General features: G+C 41.9%; 1 protein-coding gene across 1 annotated transcript; it reads left to right on the top strand.

Annotated features, from left to right (window-relative positions):
- The first annotated feature begins 10,114 nt into the window (after positions 1–10,114).
- Positions 10,115–17,363, top strand: APOBEC1 (apolipoprotein B mRNA editing enzyme catalytic subunit 1). The gene is made up of 5 exons (XM_071762216.1): positions 10,115–10,223; positions 11,657–11,684; positions 12,115–12,503; positions 13,988–14,106; positions 16,742–17,363. The coding sequence occupies exons 1-5, from the start codon at positions 10,202–10,204 to the stop codon at positions 16,766–16,768; spliced, it is 585 nt and encodes a 194-aa protein (XP_071618317.1). The 5' UTR covers positions 10,115–10,201; the 3' UTR covers positions 16,769–17,363.
- The last annotated feature ends 5,725 nt before the right edge of the window (positions 17,364–23,088 follow it).

Raw genomic sequence — 23,088 nt, 5'->3', positions numbered from 1 at the left:
TGTTGGATAGACCCCACACCACACTGCACAGATCCTGTCCATGAAGGAAAGCTCCCCATTTTTGGTAAACTGTTACATATTTCCTTATAGGCACACCATTCTGTTCCTAAAGGGTGTTGGAACTTCCTGCTGCACATGTGCTGGTGTCAAACAGGATATCCCTGCAGGCATGAGAGAAGAAGTGCACTGATTGTGCAAAGCATTAGCAATGGCAGAAAGCATGGATTAAAGAAGTTTTGACAGTTCTATGCTTGTATATTTTTCTATATTATCATCATAATTATCATTATCATCTATATTACATCATTATTATCAGGCAATGATCAGAATTTTAAATAGTTTCTAATAAAGCGTTAGAGGAAAGAAAATTATTAAATACCTATACTGGTGCACTTTATTACACAAAGTTTTAATATGAGAGATAGTTTTAGGAGCTGTTTTCATAAATTTAGTGCATTTTAAAACAAACTCGTTGCATTTCTGTTGAAGTTATGGATGATGGAACAATAGAAAAGGTATAAAAATTTTTAAAAGATATTTGTAATCAGTCAACAGGCTTTCAGGTACTGCATGTTTACATAGCAGCTGCATATTAACAGAAAAGAAATTAAAGCCTTGGAACTTTTTTATGTTGGATGTCACCCCTCTTTCATTTTCTCCCTTAACTCATCTAAATATATATGGGTACAATTCACCTTTCAAATACTCAGTCTTTACAGTTGGTGTATTTCTCTCCAGCTCTTAAATTCTGAAAAAATTACAAGTTTGCCTTCCTGAGCTGATGAACCAAATTTAGATAGAAAACTTAAATTTTTTAGGAACTTTTTTTCTCCCTAAGTTTTAATTTTGTAACATACTATTATCAAGGAATCAGCTATTAAGTGAGCTATTAGCCCTGAGGAGAAGGATCAGGTGGTATGGTGTGGACCAGAAGCTCATCAGGAGCCATCAGTGTGTGCTTGCATCCCAGAAAGCCAGCGGTGCCCTGGGCTGCATCAGAAGCAGCAGCGACAACCGGACAAGGGAAGGGATTCTCCCCCTCTGCTCTGCTCTTGTGAGACCCCATCTGGAGTGCTGTGTCCAGTTCTGGAGTCCCCAGCACAAGAAGGACACAGAGCTCCTGGAACGTGTCCAGAGGAGAGACACTAAAATGATCAGAGGGCTGGGGCACCTCCCCTGTGAAGCCAGGCTGAGGAAGCTGGGGTTGTGCATCCTGGAGAAGAGGAGGCTCTGAGACGACCTTACAGAAACCTTCCAATATCTGAAGGGGCCTACAAGAAAGCTGGGGTAGGGCTTTTTACACAGGTGTGTAGTGAGAGGACAAGGGGAAATAGTTTAAAACTTGAGGAGGGGAGATTTAGGTTAGACATTAGGAAAAAAATCTTTAATTTGAGGGTGGCGAGACACTGGCACAGGTTGCCCAAGGAAGCTGTGGCTGCCCCTCCCTGGAAGTGTTCAAGGCCAGGTTGGATGGGGCCTTGAGCAGCCTGGTCTGGTGGGAGGTGTCCCTGCCCATGCAAGGGGGTTGGAACTTAAATGATCTTTAAGGTCCCTTCCAACTCAAACAGTTCTATGATTCTATGATTCTAAGTGCTTGATTTTTTGAGTCAGGCTCCATACGTATATGCATAGCATACATAACAAGGCTGAACAGCAAGGACTTGATAGATGTAAAAAAAAAAAGAAAAGTGAAGTGATTGCATAGCTTTGGGCAAATTAGCTGTAAACTCACAGCTTATTTTAAATACTTTCTTACTGGTTTGGGGAGAACATGGAATAGGTGCTGGGATTCTGTATATATTCTGTCTATATGTGTGGAAATGTTTTATGATGTTTTATAAATTCCTTGTCTGTTCTGTTAGAACAATTTAAATTAACGTTAATCCATTATTTTTTAAATAGCAAGTCATATCTGTAGCATATATTTATGAGAAAGCAGAGTTTTGATTATACTTAGGTTGATTACACAGTAAGTACTTGGCTTAACACACCTTTAAGGTGGCATCTTGAAGATTAGTGTATTGCAAGACCGTACTAAAGAAATGGCTTTATGTCCCTGAAAGTATGCACAGGACACCCACTGCAATAGCTTATCCAAAGTGCAATATTCTATGGTCAAGAGGGTGTTTAAGACCATATTAAGCAAGACCTGGAAATTTTAACTTGCCTGTAGTTAGATGGTAACAACTACAGAGATCTTTGAACAAATCAGGGTTTTTTTAACAGCATACTGAAGGAATTAAGTGGTGACATTTGGCAACATTTATATTTGTTACATTTACGTAAGTTAAACAGAACATCTGTTAAAGAAATCTTCATGCATAATTTCTGTGGTTTATATACACAGAGTTTATATGGAAACAATATACAGAGTTTCACTCTGTGATTTATAAGCTGGTTTATGTACATACATTTTTTAATGTGGAGGAGGCTGGGATAAGGAAGGAGACAGGGTAAGAAGAGAAAGCATTCTGACTGTCTTAGATAAATGAGACCATATGTACGTAGGTGATGAGTCTTGTAGCTAGAGAAGATGTGCCAGTTCCTTGATCTCAAAGATTTCATTTGTCCTCAGTTTAGATAGGGATTTTTTTGTTATTGGTGAATGCTAATATATAAAACAGGCTTATTGCTTCTCTGTTAAGAGTCTGTCTAGATTTAATCTGGATTATTCCAACATGGAAAAATTTATATCTGAAGTGCATTTTCATGTAAATCTCTATATAATATAAAGTAATCATACAAAGTGCTAATGGTGACTTCATGTATTATTTATGTATATTGGCTATTACTGATACAAAGGATGCATTCATGACCAAATGTGGCAGTCGTTGAATAGTTCCGTAGCTGATGATATTTAGATGTCTGTTTTGAACTGCTTTGGAATTTAGAGGTGGACTATCAGTAGAAAATGCCATTCTTGAGAGCTGCATCTTTTTATATAGGGTACTGCTTTTTCCTTCTCTCATGTAAGACTCTGCTGTCTGTGTTAATCCTTATGAAAATGCAAGCAACCAGAATCCATTTATCAGTGGTTTTCTTTTCTTTCTTTTGTTTTATTAGTCTTTACAAAATTTGCAACAGCTCCCTATATCGAAAAGGGTTAGGAGGTCTGGAAAAAAGTCTGACAGATAAAAAATACCTAGAAAGATTTTAGAAATACTCATGTTCATAGGGAGGGGTGAGGAGGCAAAAATTCTGCATGCAGCTACAAGCAAAGGGAGAATTAAGTGTTTGGTTCTGTTCTCCTGCCATGGTGCTTACCTCTCCACTTTCTTTGCATTGCTCTCATGTTTTGCCCTTCTAAGTTTTCCCATAATTTCCTCCACCCTCCTTTTTTTTTTTTTTTTTTTTTTTTACTGGAGAACTACTGAAAGTGAAGTTGTAACCAGTGATTCCCTGAAGTTTCTCTTCCATTTCAGCATGTACATAACTAATGAGGTGTTAAAGTATCATTTTGCCTCCCATGAGTTTAGAAGGAATGCACATCTGCTATGCAAGTTGCAGTGGGGTGAGACTGGCACTCCTTGGATACGCTGGGTCAAAAATGGCTGTTATTACAAGCATTACCATGCTGGAGTCTGCTTCCTGGAGAAGATCTTTAAGATGAGAAGATCCAATAATTATGTTAACTGTTCCATCACCTGGTACTTGTCCTGGAGCTGCTGCTGTAAAATACAGGATTTCTTAAAGATGAACTCATATGTGAACACAGACATAGATGTAGCACAGCTTTATTGGTAATTGCCAGGAACAAAATTGCCAAGGTCTGAAAAACCTTAAGAGCCTGGCAAGAGTAACCATTGCTGTCATGAAAATTTAAGACAAGATTTCCTGTGCTTGGTGGGACAGAGAAGGGGGGGAAATAGTGAGCTTTGTATATGGGTGAATCTGGTACGGGCTCATTTCTGCACTGCTCAGCTTTTCTGGGAGCACATTCCAGGGTGGGAATCCTGCATCTTGCCTTTAGTGCCTGTTTATGGACTTGTTACCATGAGTTTCACAGGTCTCTCTTGACCCTGTGAAAAAGAAGACAGACAGACTGGGTTCCCTTAGGTTTGTCAATCTTAATTCTAAGCAATGTATGTTGGGTCAGCTCCTTAGAGTGTGACAAAGTATAGGCAGAGATACATGTGTATTTATGGACTAACATCACTATTATGATTACATCACTATTCCAATAATTGTTATTGCTTAAACAAAATCTTTCAAAAATTCCATTCTTCTAAGAAATATTCCATACTGTTCAGTCCTGAGGCATAACTTCCACTCCACGCGTTCTTTTCTTGTTTCAGATCCTGTTTTGAGATGCTCTATCTTGGAGGTCATTTTGTCTGGCATGTAGACCATATGCCTCTGTTGGTCTTCAGTCTTCCATTGCAGACAGGTACTTATATTTTAGCTTACTCAGTACAGGTCACATATTTGCTTTCTCTCTTAAATCTGTACAGCCAACAAAGCAGATAATCACTAAAGATCACCATCACTAAAAGTCAGTCATGGGTCTACAGATAGCCAATACCAGGTGGGTCTGGGCTGAAGCTATACAGGGGACACAGCTGAGCTGTTAGCAGCATATGCTGGCTACACAGTCACTTAGTCCTTTCATACTACTATGCATGAAACTATTTCTATGAAGCTTTAATCTAGCCCTACTTAGCAAATCTATATAGTTATAATTGCCTTAGCACCCTGTGCTGCCATCTGTGTCCACAGATTACTGGGGCAGCAGATTACAGAAGTTCACAGCTTGCCATGTAAATAAGTACTTATCTTTGTTTTAAAATGATCAGCTAATCACAGCAAGTGTCAGTTCTTGCTATACTCACATCCCGTCATCAATTACTGAAGCACTTGTTTGCATCTGAAAGACTGTACTGGCCTAGAGAATTTTCTACTGGCTCAGTGGGAGTTATAATATTCAGCTGGCAGCAGCACTTGATACTCGAAGAGCTCCATTCTCCCTTATGCACTGTGGTCTTTCTGTTCCCTGCTTGAATATGTGATATTTTAGTGTACTGTGAACTGAAATTGCTGCAAATCCTCCATCCTCCAAGTGGTGCAACTGTGGAATGATGGTTACAGCATCTATGGTGATTGCATTAAGTGCAATTAGATACACTGGTAGCTCCATTCAGCTGGCTAAGAGAGGAAAGGAACTACTTTTATCCACAAGCCCATTCTGGAACTGGACCACTGGAAACTCCTCGAAAAGCAAGGCACTGAGACTGTAGGAATGTGGATACATTCCTTGCAACAGTCAAGCTGGGCTGTTTGCTCCTCTGTACTGTGCAGAACTACAAGCCCTGACGTCCATACTGAGTGTTTGGGAATACAACCTCTCCCCATCCCCTGTTCCTGGTGCTAGGCTATTTTTGCAAGGCTAGAATTCATTGACTTATTCTAATTTTAGTCATTAAACTCTGGAGCTTTAGAGTTCCTTCTGTTTCTTCCCTTGTTTGTATTGCTAATCTCTTAGCAGTCAACAGAATTACTGAGAGATTTGGCCCAGCATAGCCTGGAGAGAATCTGGCTTATGCAAACTAAGAGATGACAAACTGTAACTCACAGAATGGCAGCACTTCTTCATTAAGCAATGTCTGCTCCAGTAGATATGTCCTCTTGTTTAGATATGGGTCTTTATATCGTACAAGTCTGGGAGCTGATGCTTTCAAGATTATCTTAAAGAAGCAGAGAAAACTGATCACATGTTTTTTGTGGAGGCAACAGAAATACAGGCAATGTAAAACAGCTAAACTCAGTTTATGGAGTGGACCAAGTGTGGGCCCTCAATCTCTGCTGCTGAAGGTCTTTGGAACTATTTGTTGGCATAGGTTGCTAATAAAATTATATCAAAGTATAACTTCCCAGCAGCTTTGGAGACGGTTGTGTTGCTTGTAGATCCACTCTCCATACCAAGGCTCATTATGCTTAATTCTTCTATTGTCCTCTTGGCCTTGGCTTGCCACACTCAGCCTTTGTTTACACCGTAATCAACAAAATTGTGACATTCCTATGTCACCAGCAAGCAAGAACCCCAAACTGTTTTCATAATTAAAAAAGTTGAGGCAATTGTTATAATCTGTGTCTCTCTCAGGGCCCAGAGGGCATTAAACAAACCTTAGTTGCCTTGACCATCCTCATCTGGGGCTTCTACTGACACACTGCCCATAAATGGGCCGGGAGCTCAGGTGTGCCCTATTAGTCCCTGCCTGAGCTATGACATGGCTATGCTTACCTCCATCTCTCATACTCATGCCCATGTCCATGCTCACTGCCAGTCATGGATCCTATTATCTCTTTCCTGACTTGCAAACTGGTTTTCTGGGTTGACCTCTGACCTGACTCATCTCTACAGACCATCCTGGTGATCGCTGTGTCTGTATGTCTTCTTGGTTACCACCACAGGACCTGATACTGACCTTAGGGCTGACTTCCCAGCTTGACAGGTCTCATCAGCAGGAATCTGCATGAAAAGCTGGACTCTTGGATGATGCTGGCTGGTACCCCTCAGCCTGCCCTGCTCTCCTTTTCTGGGTACACCAGAATGGGGAATAGCTAGTGAGGCTCCTTCCTTGCTATCTGCTTCATCTTGCTTGACTTAGCTCTTAATCTCTTAGGGAGTAGCTGTCTCTTGCTCCACCCTGGCAGCATCAGACAAGAGCTGCTCTCCCTTGGTTGCAGAAAACAATGGCTCTGGATACCTGGTCAGTTTATCTAGATTCTGCTTATCTATAATACAATGATGTATTTTTATTTCAAGCCATTCTTTCTGAGTCGCGTTTGTCCAGCAAATCAGTCTGTGGTCAATAAGTAAGAAAGAAGAGGCATCACATTCAGCTCAGTTCTGTGTGTGTGTGTGTGAGAACAAGGAAATGTAAGACAGAATGCCATACCTAATGTACTAGTAAAAATAAACATATCATATGAGACCTGATAGGCCAGGTATCAGTGATTCAGCTGTGGAGTATTTCTCAATAGTAACTTAGAAAAGAGAAGCTCTGTCTCTTGAAATGGCAGAGACAAAAGCCAAGTCATGAAACAGGAGAACATTCTTGTTGCCGCCCTAGCTGGTTGGACCACTGCCATTTAAGCATGTAATACGAGGCTGGGAAAAGACCTGGGAGCTAAGGGGTGATGGTTTATATTTGGATGTATCATAGTTGTTATGTACAGAGAAACAAAAAGACCTGAATCCAGTTTCAGGTGGCACCCCTGTGGTCACTGCTAGTCCCTTATGCACTGTGGTCTTTCTGTTCCCTGCTTGAATATGTGATATTTTAGTGTACTGTGAACTGAAATTGCTGCTTTAACTCAATAATTTAGAGGTTATGGATGATATGCAGTGTACAGCCTCATCCAGCATCCCATTCTGGCTACCTGGTCTGTTCATGTCTACTCCACAAGTGAAGGAGAAGAAAAAGACCCAAAATGATTCAGATGCAATCACTCACCACCAGCAGATTGATGCCCAGCCAGACCCCAAGCAACAGCAGCTTCAGAAAAACATCTGCCCTGAGGTTTTATTGTTGACCATACCATTAGATGACACGAAATGTCCCTGTGGTGAGCTCAGATCAGCTGCCCCACCTGTGTTCCCTCCCAGCACCTTGCCAACCTCCAGCTTCCTCACCCGGGGTTAAAGTCAGAAACAGAGAAGGTCTTGATTTAGCAATAACTAAATCATAGGTGTATTATCAACAGTTTTGCTCACCAGGCTAAATGACAGCACTGTGTGGGTTGCCATGATGAAAATTCTCAATGGTGCCTAGTGGTTATAATGCCTAAGTTCTGAGAGAGGTTTTCTGCTTCTGACTGAGGTTTTGCCTCCCATGAGAACTACAGCTTACAGGTGAATTTTGGAGAGATTTTAACCCTATGATCCCACTGAAAAATCCTTGAGTGCTTGCAAAAGGAAAGCTCAGCGCTGAAAGGTCCTTGAGCTGCTCTGAACACTATCTCTGGTATGACTGGTAGGAAAGGAACACATGAATCATTGCTTTCTCTCTGGTGAAGTCTGCCTGGTTTTGTTGTCCTCCTCACTATTTAAAACTTTGACAGTTGTGTGATGGCTATATGCTGACAGCATCTCAAAGGGAGTATGGACACACTGATGTCCACTGGATTTGGGGTGCTTATTGCTCTGCTAAGTTCCTTAACACAGCATGTGCATAGAAATAAAGAGAAATGAGGAAAAATCAGAATGACAAGTATATCAAACTGTGATACAAAGTATAGTGAGATGACAAGATGACTGCTTAGAGTAGAAAATCATGGGTCAAAATACAGATATGTTCACTTGGAGAATTTTTTTTCACACTGTCTCCACATGAAATATATTGATCCACTTCTCTGATTTCTACAGCCTCACCAGTTAATGTGAAAAAATGACATTGCAAGGTTATTGGGATGTTTTATTTAGCTAAGAAAAAATCAGTACTGAAGTAAATGCACAGGTTAAGTCCTTCCCACTAACCACATTTTCTCCACCTTGCTGGGGTCAGAACTCTGCCCACACATCCTCCTGGCTGACTGCCATTTGACTTCATTCTTCAGAGTCAGACTCAGACTCACAGAGGTCACCCAATAGTATCTGGCTGCCATCAGTCATCTTAACCTCTTACATTTCAGTTTTTATGTGTGGAAACTAATAACGAGTCTCAATACACTGTGATGACGCTGTGTAATCTGCAGAGGAAACGAAAGCAAAAGTGCCTGGAGAATTAATAGTAAGGGTGGGGATGCTTATCAGCCAGAGTAGTAAACATGCTGCTAAGGATGTGTATTTGTGTACCTACAAGCTTATTTCTATATGCATTACTATCATATCTAGACAGGCAAATATCTGTGTGAGTTATGTACTCATACTTACGTATTCATACACACACAGAAAAATATTTTACTCCCTTTCTTTTAAACTGGAAGTTCACAGAGTAAATCTTAAAAGGGGGTGGTTTTTTTCTTTGCATAAAAACAGATATATCCTGAGAAACCACCACTGAATCACAACAAACATATTATGGATTTTGCTTTTACTATCAAGTGTGCCAGTTACAGAATTCTTGAACTAACACAAAATTTACCAGTACCAATTAAGTCTGGGAGGCAGCTTGTAAGTGGAGATTGAGACTTAAGCCTCTGTGGCATGAGGCCTGAGCATTTAGTTACATTTAACTTTTACCTTTCCCTATATCTCAGGAGTCATGAGTGAGTGTATGCCCACACTTCTCTGTGACCTATTCTGTGTAAATTCCTACAAAAATCATTTATGTTCAGGAAGTGTGCACATAAGAGTGGTAGTTATTTAAAAAAAAAATTTTTTTTTTTCCTTTTTGGTTTTCCACCATCTCATAAAGCACATTCAGCTTCCTGGAAACACTTGAAAATGTTGCATTGCAAATTCCCTGCTTCTGCTTAAATTTTTATTTCTCTCTGCTTTCTTTGGCACATTGCTAGTTTTATACCAGTGTCTATTGCTACTGAAAGCCATTTCTTGCAGATCAGACTAAGCGTCTCAAAGCCTAATCTACAACTGCATATTTGTAAATCTCTACTGCAAGGATAAGAAAATTAAGGGAATTACTGTAGTATCAGTGCTTTTCTGCTTTTACTGCGTATCATGTCCATGAACTCAAAAACACATTAATTAAACATTTTTTCTATTTGTTCCAAGAAGTGTCTAAGTGTCTGAGTTGATCTCATTCAGTCTTCCAGAGGTCTGATCCATAAAATCACAAGCTTTTGCAGTTTTCTGATGGCATCTAGGTTCCAGAAAATAAGCTGCCATGCCTCAGCTCTGGACTTGGTGCTATTTGTGTAGATGCTCTTTCTCTCTCGGCACCCTGGGGTGACTAGAGAAGAGTTGCTTTTTTGTTCTGGGTCTAGTGGTAATAAAGAGATAAAATTTCTGTTCCACACTGCAAAAAATTGGCTCACCAGTTATTTCCAGCTTCTGGCAGGCAACCTTGTCTGCACTCCTAGATCCACTTCTGAATGGGACTCCTCCTCTTTTGCAGATTTTTTTTATCTGTAACTTGCTTTCGGTTTCACCTTGTGGAGTAGTTATTTTCCACAAACATTCTGGTGAGTAGCACTATAGGTGTCCAAAGTTCAGTCTTCAGTAATAAAAACCGAAACAAATGTAAAGCTAACAAAGTGACATCCGTCACCCAAGTTGCAACTGACAAATTCAGAAATATCCATGGCTGCCACCACTGATCGAGGTAAGTACACACATGTGTGTGAAAAGCAGATCTGTTTCTCCATATTCAGTGTAGATACTTACTGTAGTTGCCTCTAAGGAACTGCATTTGTGGATTTGTCTATGTCATCTTTTTGTATGTATTACTGTATCTTGAGTCTTAGGGCAAGATTGAAAATGTTAATGCTTCATTTTGTTAACCCTGATGTGCATTAGGCAGAAAGAGTTAAAATACCAAAAGACTTCTAAATGTGGAAGGAGATCTCAAAGGCAAGTAAGAATTGAGCAAATTGGTTGATTTATTTTGTCACCTATTTTTTTACAGTGCAATAAACGACTAGATCTTAGAGAATCAGTGCAATAAGATTGTTCGAGGAACTGATCAGATCTATGCTTATATGGAACACGATTTTATTCCTGCTGAAATGTAATTTCACTCTATGTATTTCATAATTTCTCATCTTAAAGAGCTAAGAGCTATAGAAAAAAATGCCTTTAGAATCTTTTTTTTCAATAAAAATGAGGAGTTTTAGATCATAGAATCATAGAATTTGTCGAGTTGGGAGGGATCCATCAGGATCCTCAAGTCCAACCCCTGTCCCTGTGTAGGGCACCCCAAGAATCACACCATGTGCCTGAGAGCATCATCCAAACAGTTCCTCAACTCAGGCAGGCTCGGTGCCATAACTGCATCCCTGGGGAGCCTGTTCTACTGCTCAACTGCCCTAGTAATCAAGTTTTCTATGGATGGACTTCTACAAAACAGATAACTATTCTTGATCACTTGTAATTGTTTTCATCTAGACCTCTTGTAATTGTTTTCATCTAGACCTTCATCTGTGAGGGAATGAATGAGTCAGAGGGCTGAATTTTTCTGCCACTGTGAGAGACAAAATGTACATGTATTTGTTAGTCAGAAATCACTCTCCTTTCTGCACTGATATTTTTCCTTAGTACTGATGACTTTTCAGCTTTCAAAACAGTTCCATTGTAAGAAAAGAAAGATCCACTGGCTGTGAAAACATTTCTGTCTAGATAGATGTTATGAATACCAGCAGAAAAATAGCTCAAGTTTTGACTAGTAGTAGTGGTTTGGAAGATACAAATGGAGAAGGGATATGCTTCTGCTCTTCAATGAGTCTGGGAAAAGCAGGTGCAGTAATGATGAAATCAGTGAATTTAAACTTGAGTGAGATCACAGTCAGCCCTAATGTGTTAGTGTTCATGTACAGCATAGTTTAAACAGCCATCAAGTTTGTCTCCCAGGTGGAAACCCACTGATCCTGCATACCAGAGTGGCTATCCTGCTGTGCAGGGATTACCTATTACAACTTTTAGGTAAAAGAGATTTCACAGGGAGTGTATAAACTGAAAGAGGTGAGGACAGGAGGTGTAGAGGAAATTTTGTTTTCTGAGGTACTATCCCAAATGACTCACAAATCATTTATGTTATAGGTTCTGCACCCAGAGAGAACAACCAAGGGTAAGAAAGAGATACAATTCTATCACTGTGCTACCTGAGCCTACCTGGCAATTTCCATGGGACAGTTAAAACTATGAAGTCTTTGTGCCTTGTTTTCCTCTTACCATTTCTTTCCCTGATCTTTCCATCCAGCTTTTGCACTACTTTTACCAGTGCTGGTCTCAGAGTAGTGATGAGAATGCTTACCTTCCCAGCACATCTCAAGGTGGTGTAGGGGGTTCCACTAGGGCTACTGTAGGGGAATAATTCTGAATCCTTCATCAATTTCCAGGTTTAGGTCATTAAATTGCAAGATTCTTCAAGATGCTTGTTTGTGATAGGCAAGGCTGAGAGTGGGAGGCTTGGCTGGCACTGAGAGCAGGTGATGCACAGTGAGACGAAACCTCATTGAAGTGTTGGATTCATAGTACTGCTGGTATTTTTGTCACAGGTGGAAGATACAACCAAATGACTTCAAAAGAAATTATCAGCCTGTCCAACGTCCAAATGTGGTGTACCTGCTATATGAAATCAGGTGGAGAAGAGGTACCATCTGGAGGAACTGGTGCTCGAACAATTTTCCCCAACACGCTGAAGACAACTTCTTGCAAAATTGTTTCAATGCCGTGCCATCAGTTTCTTGCTCCATCACCTGGTTCCTATCTACTACCCCCTGTGGGAGATGTTCCACAAGAATTCTGGAGTTCCTGAGGGTATATCCCAATGTGACTTTGAAAATATACGCAGCCAGACTGTTCAGGCACCTGGATAACCGTAACCGTCAAGGTCTCAGGAAGCTGGCAAACAATGGAGTCATTATACAAATTATGCATCTTCCAGGTAACCCAGTTACTCTTTGGCTTTGCTTAGGTATGAATTGAAGGTTCTGGGATTATGTGCACTCTCAGCAGTTGTGCTTTGTTATAGTGGTGATGACTGACTGAGGAGGATTAATGACTGAAAGAATGCCACTCTCTTCTGCCTTTTATTTTCCCTAATCCCATACAGCTGCAGGACCAGAGTAGTTGTTTCCTCTTTCAAAATCTGAGCAAGGAAAGGTATGTCTTTCTCTGGCCATCCATGACTCCATTAAATACAGTAAAAAATCCTGACAGTAAGAGAGAAAACGGCCCTCCCATCACTTATATGTAGATCAGCTTGCTAGCTGCAGCAAATAATTGGTTTCCCTTGATAGCTGGAGAAGGAGACATATCTAAAGCAGGCTTTCAGATGATGCATCACAGAGGACACACTTGTCTTGCATGTGTGTCTTTTTCTGTTGTATATCATGCCCACCTGCTCATGTTTGGCTGTAAAAATAGTTCAGACAAGTAACTCACAGAAAAAAAACATACATTTGAGGAGATGAATCTCACATACATGCCTGGATACTTGCTACTGGAGTGTGTAGTTACAAAACCTATCAGATCAAATGTGAGCTTAAAGGACATTGCTTACCATGGGGAACATCTCTGGGACTATACCACTAGAGCACTGACAGAAGCTCTATCAACACTAAGATTAACATGAAACTGCTACATGTTTAGGTGTTCAGTCCAGGTTTTTCCCCGTCAGCAAGATTCATGACTGAAGCAGCAAGTTTACTGTCTTATCTAAAGCTGCTGTGATCAAGCACAAGGCTGCCAAAAGGTATGCCTGAACAGCCCTGATTGTGTGTGCCACTTTGCTTTTCAGTCCCTTGCTTCTCCTTGGCCAATGTGCTCTGGCTTTCTGCTCTGATGTGCTATTTGTGATAGGGGTTGCCCAAGCCACTGTAATGATCTCTCTCTCTCTCTGACAGTTTCCCTTTTTTAGGCATATTGTGATTTATAGAGTTTTGGTTCCCCTTTCTACTAACTTATTTGTGTAGTTACAAGTCATCATTGGTCCCTTGCATGAACACCCTCAGATCTTTCTCCTGCCCTGTGCCTTGTCTTACTGAGAACGAAGTGACGTGGAGTTAGGCTTTTCTCAGTGGTGACCAGTGATAGGACAAGGGATAATGGGTGTAAATTGGAGCATAGAAGGTTCAAGTTGAATATCCGAAAAAATTTTTTTACTGTAAGGGTGACAGAGCCCTGGAACAGGCTGCCCAGGGGGGTTGTGGAGTCTCCTTCACTGGAGACATTCAAAACCCGCCTGGACACGTTCCTAAGTGATGTACTCTAAGGGGCCCTGCTCTGGCAGGGGGGGTTGGACTAGATGATCTTCCAAGGTCCCTTCCAACCTCTAGGATTCTATGATTCTATGACTCAATGACATATTCATGAAGAAAGATCTAGGCACACCTTTCATCAAGACTGACCAGGTATCTCTCTTCTCAGATTACAGTTACAGCTGGAGAAAATTTGTTGCATACCAATGTGAAGAAGATGATTATTGTCCCAGGAACTTTGTTCCATACATCATTCTGCATCAGATGGAGCTCTACCGTATCCTTTTGGTTAGTAGGTACTTGAAAAAAAACTCTGAGAATGAAAAGTAATGCAAAACTCCTAGGAAAAGGACTTTTGAAGGATCCTGGTAATGGTGTTACCAGAAATGATAGCAGGAAAACCAAGCATCAGCTTGATGCTGCATGAACAGAGAGGGCCAAAAGAGGAAGAGATTGCCAAAGACTGTGTTGTTACACTGTGCCTTTGTGGCCAGTAGAGAAGAGATTTAGCAATTATCTCAAGTTTTTCACTAAGCAAGGGGTAAACTATTCCAACCTTTTATATGGATCAGCCACAAGTACATTAGCTTGCAGCTTACTTGAATTATTTGATCCCAAAAGCTCACTCAGCTGTGTAAACATGATTCAAGTACACTCTTTTTGCCTCTCAGGATAGGGTCACTGATTTTTAGTTAAGTTCTGAGCAAGTTCAAAAGCTCAGATGGGTGGATTCACTTTCAGTATCCGAGCTTAAACATGAGAGTATCGTATGACTGAGATCTGCATTCCTTATTTCTTGCAATCCACAAAACCACCAAAGTTATTTATACATGACCTCATCTTCTATTTCACAAGAAAGAGAAGGTGGTCTACTGAACAGGAGAGAAGACCAGGACTGGAGTTGACTTCCTGGCTCATTCTCCATTTACAGAGCAATCCAGTTCTTGCTTGAACTTGTCCCTGTGTATAAAAAGAGAAATGAAAGAAATCAGAATGGATGGCAGGAAATGGAGGAACAGATGCACGGAACTGCATAGTACAGATGGGAACTTAAAATCTAGAAGGAGAAAACCCAGCCTGTTAGTAGCATGCTAGAAGTGCCTTGTTTTGTTTTGGACTGAGGAAAAGGTACATATGAGACTTCATTTCAGTTCCATCCACCCCAAACTTCACAGAGGTCTTTCAATACCTCAGGATCTCCTCCCAGCCTCTTCTCCCTAGTGACCAGTGATAGGACAAGAGGAAATGGGTTCAAGTTGCACCAGGGAAAGTTCAGATTGGATATTAGGAGGGTTTTTTTCATTGAAAGAATGGTGAAGTATTGGAACAGATTTCCCAGGGAGGTGGTGAAGTATCTGTCCCTGGGGATATTAAAAAAATGGGTGGATGTGGCTCTTTGGAAAATTATATAGTTGTTACAGTGGTGTAGGACTGATGGTTGGAGTTGATGATCTTGAAGGTCCTTTCCAACCATGATGATCCTATCATTCTATGATCTTACCTTTCTAATTCTAAGTATCTGAATGAGACGTTCAGGTGACAGGGTACACAGGCAGTGACATTACCCAGTCAGTCAGCTAATCGAAAAAACTAAACACAGTGTAACCATTTAGGAGACACTTTTCCCTGGGCTTTTAGTCTTCCCGAGTCTGCTGATGTCTGAGATGATTAAATAATTTAGTAGCTTATGCACAATCAAATGCCTAGTGTGATGCTTACTGGGGAGCTGAAAAGAGCTGTGTGCTAAGCCCTTTTGAGTACTGACAGGCTGCAGCTGACTCAGCACACTTCCATGCACAGCACTACAAGGTGAATATGCCCTTCAGGTCTTGGTTTTAAAAAGGCAGCCAACAAATGACCTCTCCTTCAGAAAGACCTGTCAGTCTTTCTGATTACTGCAGAGTCCTGGTGGTTAGGAAGCTTGCACTGAGACCCCCACACACTGGAAGTCAGGTACTTGCTCAAATGCTTTTCTGTCTCTGACAAATTCATGCCACCCCTAAAATGAAGGTGAATAAGGCCCATTGCCAGCAGTCTGGACTAACTACCAGCCCTCCACAGAAGCAATGAGATGGTCTGTGTGCTCAGCCCTTGTGAATACCTGGTCTTGTACCAATAACACAGAGGCGTGATGAGGAGAGAGAGTTCCACGCAAGTGTGCCAGAGAAACACAGACTTTCCTTGTCCTTGTCCTCCCCCAGCATGAGAAAGACTCTGAGGAACCAGAGTGGGTTTGGTGAAGTACCAGTGCAATGGTCAGGGAGTACTTGCCCTACAAGGAGAGGCTGGGGGAAATGCCTTTATTAGACCCAAAGAAATGAAAGGTACATGGGATATACCTGCAGTTTCCCTCTACAGAAAGGTAGCAAAGACAGAGTCTCCTCAAAACTGCACAGAGAGAAAATGAGGCTTGTGCTGCAACAAGGGAAATCCCAGCTGAACAGAAGGAAAAAGCCTCCCCCAGCAGTGGTACTGTACTGGAACAGGTGCCTAGAGATCCTGTCAGCCATCCATCTCTGGAGACACTGAGAATTTTCCCCTGAGCTACCTGATCTAGCTTTGGACTCAGCCATGCCTCAAACATGTTGTTAGACCAGAGACCTCTAGAAGGCCTTTCTAACCCCTCAAATTCTGCATTCCACAGAATCTAGCTCCACTTCCCTTGGATTCAGCTATGCAATCAGCCACCTTTTAAGTGCTGATGTTTCTGAGGGGTCTGTCTGTCTAGGAGGAGTTTACATGGCAAAGTAACTTATAAGGTGTTACCCTGTTGTCTGAAAAAATGTGTCCCTAAGATTATCTAACATCCTAAAGGTACCTCTTGGCCTAGATGCTGTATTTTCAAACTCTAGATTATACTGAAGAGACAACTTTAGTTTTTAGCATCTAATTTTTAATGGTAATATTTCTTCCTTTTTGCCAGGGGCTTCCTCCACTTTTGGTAAACTGAAACAAAACATGCACCAGCAGCATGCTTTCAAGCTCACTTTGTGCATCATAACTCTATTTCCAAGATCAGAAAATCCCGTTCCTGACAGTCTTTTTTACTACTCTTATCACTGACTGGGCATTGCTAAGTATTTGACATGGTAGAAGGAGCACATGAAAAACCACCAGGAAGCTCAGATGATGCAGCCAGGCAGTCGGAAAGGCTTCCTGAGAATACAGTGCAGATGGAGACCATGCCTCAGGATCAGGCTTTCCATGTCTGATGATTCTACAATGAAATTCTCTGAATACCCTCTTGAGACGCAAGTAACATTTTTCACGCTCTTCCAAAGAAGTAATGAGAGCAAAGCATCCCAGTTTTGAGAACTTCTTATGAAGATCACTTCTATGGCTATGTGTGTATGTTTCAGAAATGCACTGTTTCAGAAAATACTTTATGCTATTACTAGTTATGTAATATTCTACTATTATATTACAGCTTTTTGTTTTACAATATCATACAATTATGTTACTAAGGATTATACTGCTTCATTTTAAGGTATTATTCTCCATGTTTTTATGACTGTAGGAACAACAGAATAAAAGTGAAAATGTCAGCTCTGTGGAAACTTTGCTTTTTTTGTTCAGTTCCTGAGCACACATCCCTCTTTTGTAATTCCACTCTCCGGAGTCCCAGCTTTTTTGTTGCAAACTGGGGGTATGCAGTAAAAAAGACTCTGCATTGCTAGTGGAAAGCACTGAGTGGAATGGTGGGAGGGAGATATTGAAAGCTCTGTGCTACCTCTACATGCAGAACGGACAAAAGAAGATACAGGTGTGTTGGGTATTACAGCAGTTTTCAGTCTGCCGTGCAAATAATGCAAAACATGAATAAGCCATGCTGGGAACTCAGTGTTTCATGTTTCCCAACACCTCCAACCAGGAGGCTTACTGGGGGATCCCATGGGGGAATGTGCTGCTGCTGTGATCTGCAACATGCAGGCACAAAGGATCACTTGAGGAATAAGGCAGGGGCTGGTAGTAACCATGCCTATCTCTTCTAGTTGATTAATGCTTATAGCACCCTTTGGCCATGCCAAAGTCTCCAGATGTTTAGCAGACAATCAAGACAGCCAGAAAAGCTACAGTCTGGGGAAGCAGTTCCAGCCCTCACTGTCCGAGAGAGTATCTAAAGCTGGGTGCAGCTGACTGAAAAGTGTCTCCTGTGCTAACCAAATAAAATTGGTCCAAGAAATGTATAGAGTGGCTAAAGTTTTCTTCCATCTGTCCACATCCTCCGGCTACATGTCACATGCCTTCTTTCTGGCATGTGACTTTTAAGTTACTGGTCTGCTGTGGAATGTGGCAACTGGATTTGAACCTGATCACCATATATATCTTCAAGCATCTTAATTTTTTGTTACATTGAAACTTCATTATGCTATACAAGTTAGCTGAGTCACTTCTGAGAATCTAGAAATTACAACAGCACAAGCTGTAGAACAATGTGTAGCATCCATGGCCCCATCACAAAAGAGAAACCCTAAGTTTTAAGAAAATCTCCAAGACTTGAAGACCCACACCAGTGTCTTTCCAGAAGTACTTAAGTATAGTAGCATCTTGTTCACAGCTTAGCACAGCAAAGCTTTACTCATAGCAATGTGGAAATTTACTGACATATTGCTAGTCCACATGAAATAATCTAAAAATTCTGGCAGGTGTGTCTATGTTCCTGTACCTTTGAATAAAATATGACCTCGGGAAGGTCAGAGCTCAGTATACCTAAAATTCCAGGTCTCTGGAGGAAGATGTCTGATGAGATGGCCTGGGCTAGGTTTTCAGAGTATAATGATGCAACTGCCTGGAGATAAGATGTGAATTTGAATTAGGAGGGAAAGGTGGGTTGATAGGTTAGAATTCATTTTAGAAGACCCAAGAAAAAGAACAGTAGCCTTCAGTAAGTGGCACTAGGTGTAGGGGATTAGAGGGGCCAGAATCTAGGTCTGTGTCAACCACACTGTTCTAAATGAGAAAGGACCACTAGTCCAGTAAGCAATATACCAGCCTAAAGTTGATGTAAATCAGTAATACGGTGACCTGCTCCAAATTATTGCTTTTTCCTGCAGTGTCATCTGAAGGTTTGTATAGACCCTGCTGTGAATCCTTTAACTTTGTTCCTGGCAATTCAAGGCCCATCTCAGTTAACTGTACCATGAAATGTTTTTTCTGCAGGCAAGGTAGAGGACAGTGCCTTTACTGCAGGACAAAGGGATTATTCCTGGTGCATGAAGAGGTACCCTATTATCCCTTTGAACTTCAGGTAACACTCATGGACAAGGTTAGGGTGGTAGCCAAGAAGGAGCAGCAAGGGCTAAGTCATGGTGTGCAACAACAGAGAAAAGAATATTGGTGGAGAAGAAAGAAAATGAGGTCTCACTAGGCTCCTTGGTTTTATTTATGATAGGTCTCTGCAACATTATCCAGTGCTGCTTCTCTCAGACAGGGAGTACAGTAGTTGTGATTTTTCCCAGGCTGTGATGAATTAGTAGATCAGCACAAGCAAGAATATGAGATGGGTACACAACCTGATGAGTTTTGGATACACATCCTGGAAGCTGTTGGGCCTGTTGCTGTTTGTTCCATCATCCTGTATCAAAGAAATACTGGCAAGTGTCTATTGGCTCCTCAGGAAGCAACAGGTGCCTGCACAGGGATGTGCTTGCTTATGTTCCTTCTCAGTTCCCTGTAGTTACAGTTTTGACTCACTAATTCTTACTCCCAAAATAAATGTTTTCATGTGTTGCCCCCTGTAATTATTAGGTTTTCTGTCCAACTTTGTGTTTGCTTGTTCCTCCTTCTTAGAAGGAGTCTTGCTAGAATTCCCAAAAGAGAAACAGAGCAAAGAGTTCCAGAAAGTGAAATACTAAGGAAGAGAACAACAAAGGGAGAAGATCTAACACTTCTCACCTGATGCAGTCACAGAGTCCAGCTCTCTTCACCTCTCCCTAAGCCAGCTGTGGTTTCTGAGTATTCAATAGCCCTCTCTGAAGCATGAGAAGTTACACTGCTATTCTGTGAGAGAAAGTGAAGCAGGATCTTGGAGGCAGCTAAAAGCACAAACTGCATTACGGAGGCTGAAACAACAACAGCTGGAGTTGTTGTGGGTCCTGTGGCTCTGCTCCAGTACAAGTGAGTCAGAGTCAGAGGGCTGAAGCAGAGAGGTACCCACTTGCTCAGCAGGAATCCCAATCCTTTAAGCAAGAACTTTGCAGTGATGGTGGTACTGTAATGTGTCAGACTGTCTCTAAGGGAGCAAGAGGTCATGTGATAAACCAGAAATGATGAACAGGGCAGCCTGAGAAATTATTCCATACCCTTGTGGAGCCTGGACTGTGAAGTGAACACTGTCAAAGCCGGTGCCCCCCACCTCTCCCAGTCAGATCTGTCTGGGGATAATCTCTTGCTACAGCTGAGCACTGGAACATAATGAGGCAGAAATCTCTCCCACCCCCATCCCTGTCATGGGCCACAGTTCAGCTACCACTACTGACAGCTCTGAGCATTACCAAATCATTCAGCCACAGAGGAGTTCCTTGGTTAACTGAAGTGCATGAACTAAGTTACATGGATTTGCCAGAGTGCAAGTTTCTTCATGGAAGGCACAGCCTGCTGAAGACAGGAGGACAAACTTTCTCTGGTCCATTTGGAAGTTTGCCAGTTCAAAGTCAGCCCAATGAAATTATTTACACCAGTTTTAGCCGGCAGATTGAGTTTGCAACCTGTGCTCCTTCTAAGGTGTAAGAGCCTAGAGATGGGTCTGGTCTGCCACACTCCTACCCTACAGGGGTAACCACAGAAGAGAGGTAGTTTACTCTTATCTTCTTAAGTCCCTCATGAATGTTAGAAACATTTTTCCAGCTTATACAGTAGGATAGTTTGTAACTGTGATGATTAATAATAAGATTATAGAATGGAGACACCAGTATCCTCCCTGCTGTGAAACTTGTGTGCACTCACATGTAAGGAGACAGTCCCTTTGTAGGCAGGAAGACTACATCTCTCAGTATTAGCCCTGCATCTCTGAAGGTCACATCACTCCTTCAGCTGGTATGCTTAGTACTAAAAACAATCTGATGGGGATTTGGGATCCTGAAGGGAAACTTGCCTATCACAGAACTGTAGGAGAGATTTAGAAGCCAAAGGCAGCCTTCAAAATACTCGCCACCCTTTGGCACCTACACTTCTGCTCTGACCTCTGCTCCAGCACCAACCTGCTTTCTGCTTCCCCTTCCAAGGAACTTATCCCTGCTTACACCTGCTTACCCTTGCTGGCATTGCCAGAACGAATTCTGTGCCAAATCCCTCCGTGTTCCTTCTGTGAGCCAAATCTGGTTTCTATCTCTACAAGTATTTAATACATATGTGATTAAATTATGAAGTTTCTGCTCATAGAAACAACAGAGGGTAAGCACCAGGGAGGGATGAAAAAAAATAATACTTGACAGTGTTGGAAACAAATGCATTAAGGTTAAAAATCCCTGCAGGGGCAAATAGCAGGAGACTGGACTCCATGGCCCTGAAGTTCATTTCTGTCCTGGTTTCTAAGTAGCAGCATGTAGGAGAGAGAGAGAGAGCAAGCAGGGAGAAGACATTTTTCTAAAATCCCCCTTGTATTTGCAAGGGCTGGAGTGTGTCTTTGCATTGTCTAATGGCAATCTGTTTCTTATTATTGCAAAGTGATATCCAAGGACGCTGTGTACTGACCTGGGGTAATGCTGTGTGCAGCTGTGGCAATGATGTCAGTGTCCTGCTCTTAAATGGGCATTCTCTGGGGGCTGTCGAGAGCCGGAGCCCTTTGCAGCGAGGAGCTACATCTCCTCTCCATCCAATGCAGCAAGGAGCTACATCACCTCCCCATCCAATACCCTCACAAAGGGTACCAAACACTCCCGTGCACCAGGAGATGGCAGCCATGCCCTGTTTTCCGCACGGTGCCACAAACCATCCCATCTGCCTATCCTGTTCCCTCCGGGATCAAAGGCTGATCTCTCCCTCGTTCTACTGGAGCTGTCACTGAGCGGGTGGGCTCTCTGTCCCGGTCCCCGGGTGGTAAAGTTGTTTTTGGTATGATTGCCAAAAGGTCACGGGTGGCTTTGTGCAGGGACACGCAGGATGACATTCAGCAGGGACGAAGGCGCTTCCCAGAGCCTGTGGGCAGCATGGTTTTCATCAACCCTCTGGGCCTCATTAGGTGTGCTTACATTAACGGTGTAAAAAACTTGAGCATGCAAAAAAACCACCCAAAACATGACACACTCAGTCACGGGGCCAGGCCTGGTGAAAGCTCATGTTTGATGGGAAATCTTTTCTATCCTGTCATTAGTTGTGGCTGTGATCTTTAAGGTGGAAATAACAAGAGAACAGGGAGGTGGACACACCCACGAGAAGCAAGGCTTGAGGTGGCAGCTGTACAGGTATTCAGATGTGCCCGTGCCTTATCCATCACTGCAAGATATGGGATGTTGGACCAAGTGAGACTGGGGTTTTCAGCTTGCACAACAGCCCCTCTGGCTGCTCTGGCTTTTCCCCACAGTCTCAGGAGGACACACCTCCCAGAAACCACAAGCCCCCGTTTCCCACAGCTCTGGCAATGGGGCCTGAAGTGTATTAGCTACATTCCCCTTGAGGGGGTTATCTTTTTCCCAGGTGCATGTAAAGGAAAGAGGTGATAGCTGGAACAGTATGGCCACTATCTCCATAAGGCTGCAAGTGTAAGTGGTACCTGAGTACATAAGCAGTAGTGAAATGTTCCCCTATATACACAGTCTACAGTGAAAATAAAAAGTTCTTACAGAATCACAGAATTGCCACAGAACTCCAAGATCACTGTTTCCAACCAACAACCCTGGAAAAATAATTAAAAAATCACCACAACCACTAGAGCATGTCCTGAAGTGCATCATCTACATGGTTTTGAATACCTGCAGGGCTCCATCACCTATCTGGGCAGCTCATTCCAGCACCTCACAACTCATTCATCTCTTTGAGTAAATAAATTCTTCCTGATATCTAGTCTTTTTTAATTTTTTTTTTTTTAATTTTATTAATATTTATCCATTTCCATGATATTGGCTGTGTTTGCTTTAAATATGGTTGAAACTGACTGCAGAAAAGAGATAGTGAAAACTTTAAGTTAAGAGTAAATGCTCTGGCTTCCTTAACACCTCTTTTATCATATTGTATTAATAATTTCCAAAACTATCACATCTGAAGATGTTGGGCGCTTCTCTCAGAAGTGTCTTTAACTTTGTGCCATTTTCCTCTGCCAGAGATAAGTGTGCT

The sequence above is a fragment of the Heliangelus exortis genome, chromosome 1 (genome assembly GCF_036169615.1).
Source record: "Heliangelus exortis chromosome 1, bHelExo1.hap1, whole genome shotgun sequence".
Classification (NCBI taxonomy): domain Eukaryota; kingdom Metazoa; phylum Chordata; class Aves; order Apodiformes; family Trochilidae; genus Heliangelus; species Heliangelus exortis.
The sequence above is the reverse complement of the archived record's forward strand: the minus strand, read 5'-3'. Positions and strand labels throughout refer to the sequence as shown.

Excerpts from the sequence above, each read along its gene's own strand:
- APOBEC1 (XM_071762216.1), top strand. The coding sequence starts at position 10,202 with ATGGCTGCCACCACTGATCGAG. Across the intron at positions 10,224-11,656 it reads GGCTGCCACCACTGATCGAG|GTTCTGCACCCAGAGAGAAC; the intron begins GTAAGTACACAC and ends TTTATGTTATAG. Across the intron at positions 11,685-12,114 it reads CCCAGAGAGAACAACCAAGG|GTGGAAGATACAACCAAATG; the intron begins GTAAGAAAGAGA and ends TTTTTGTCACAG.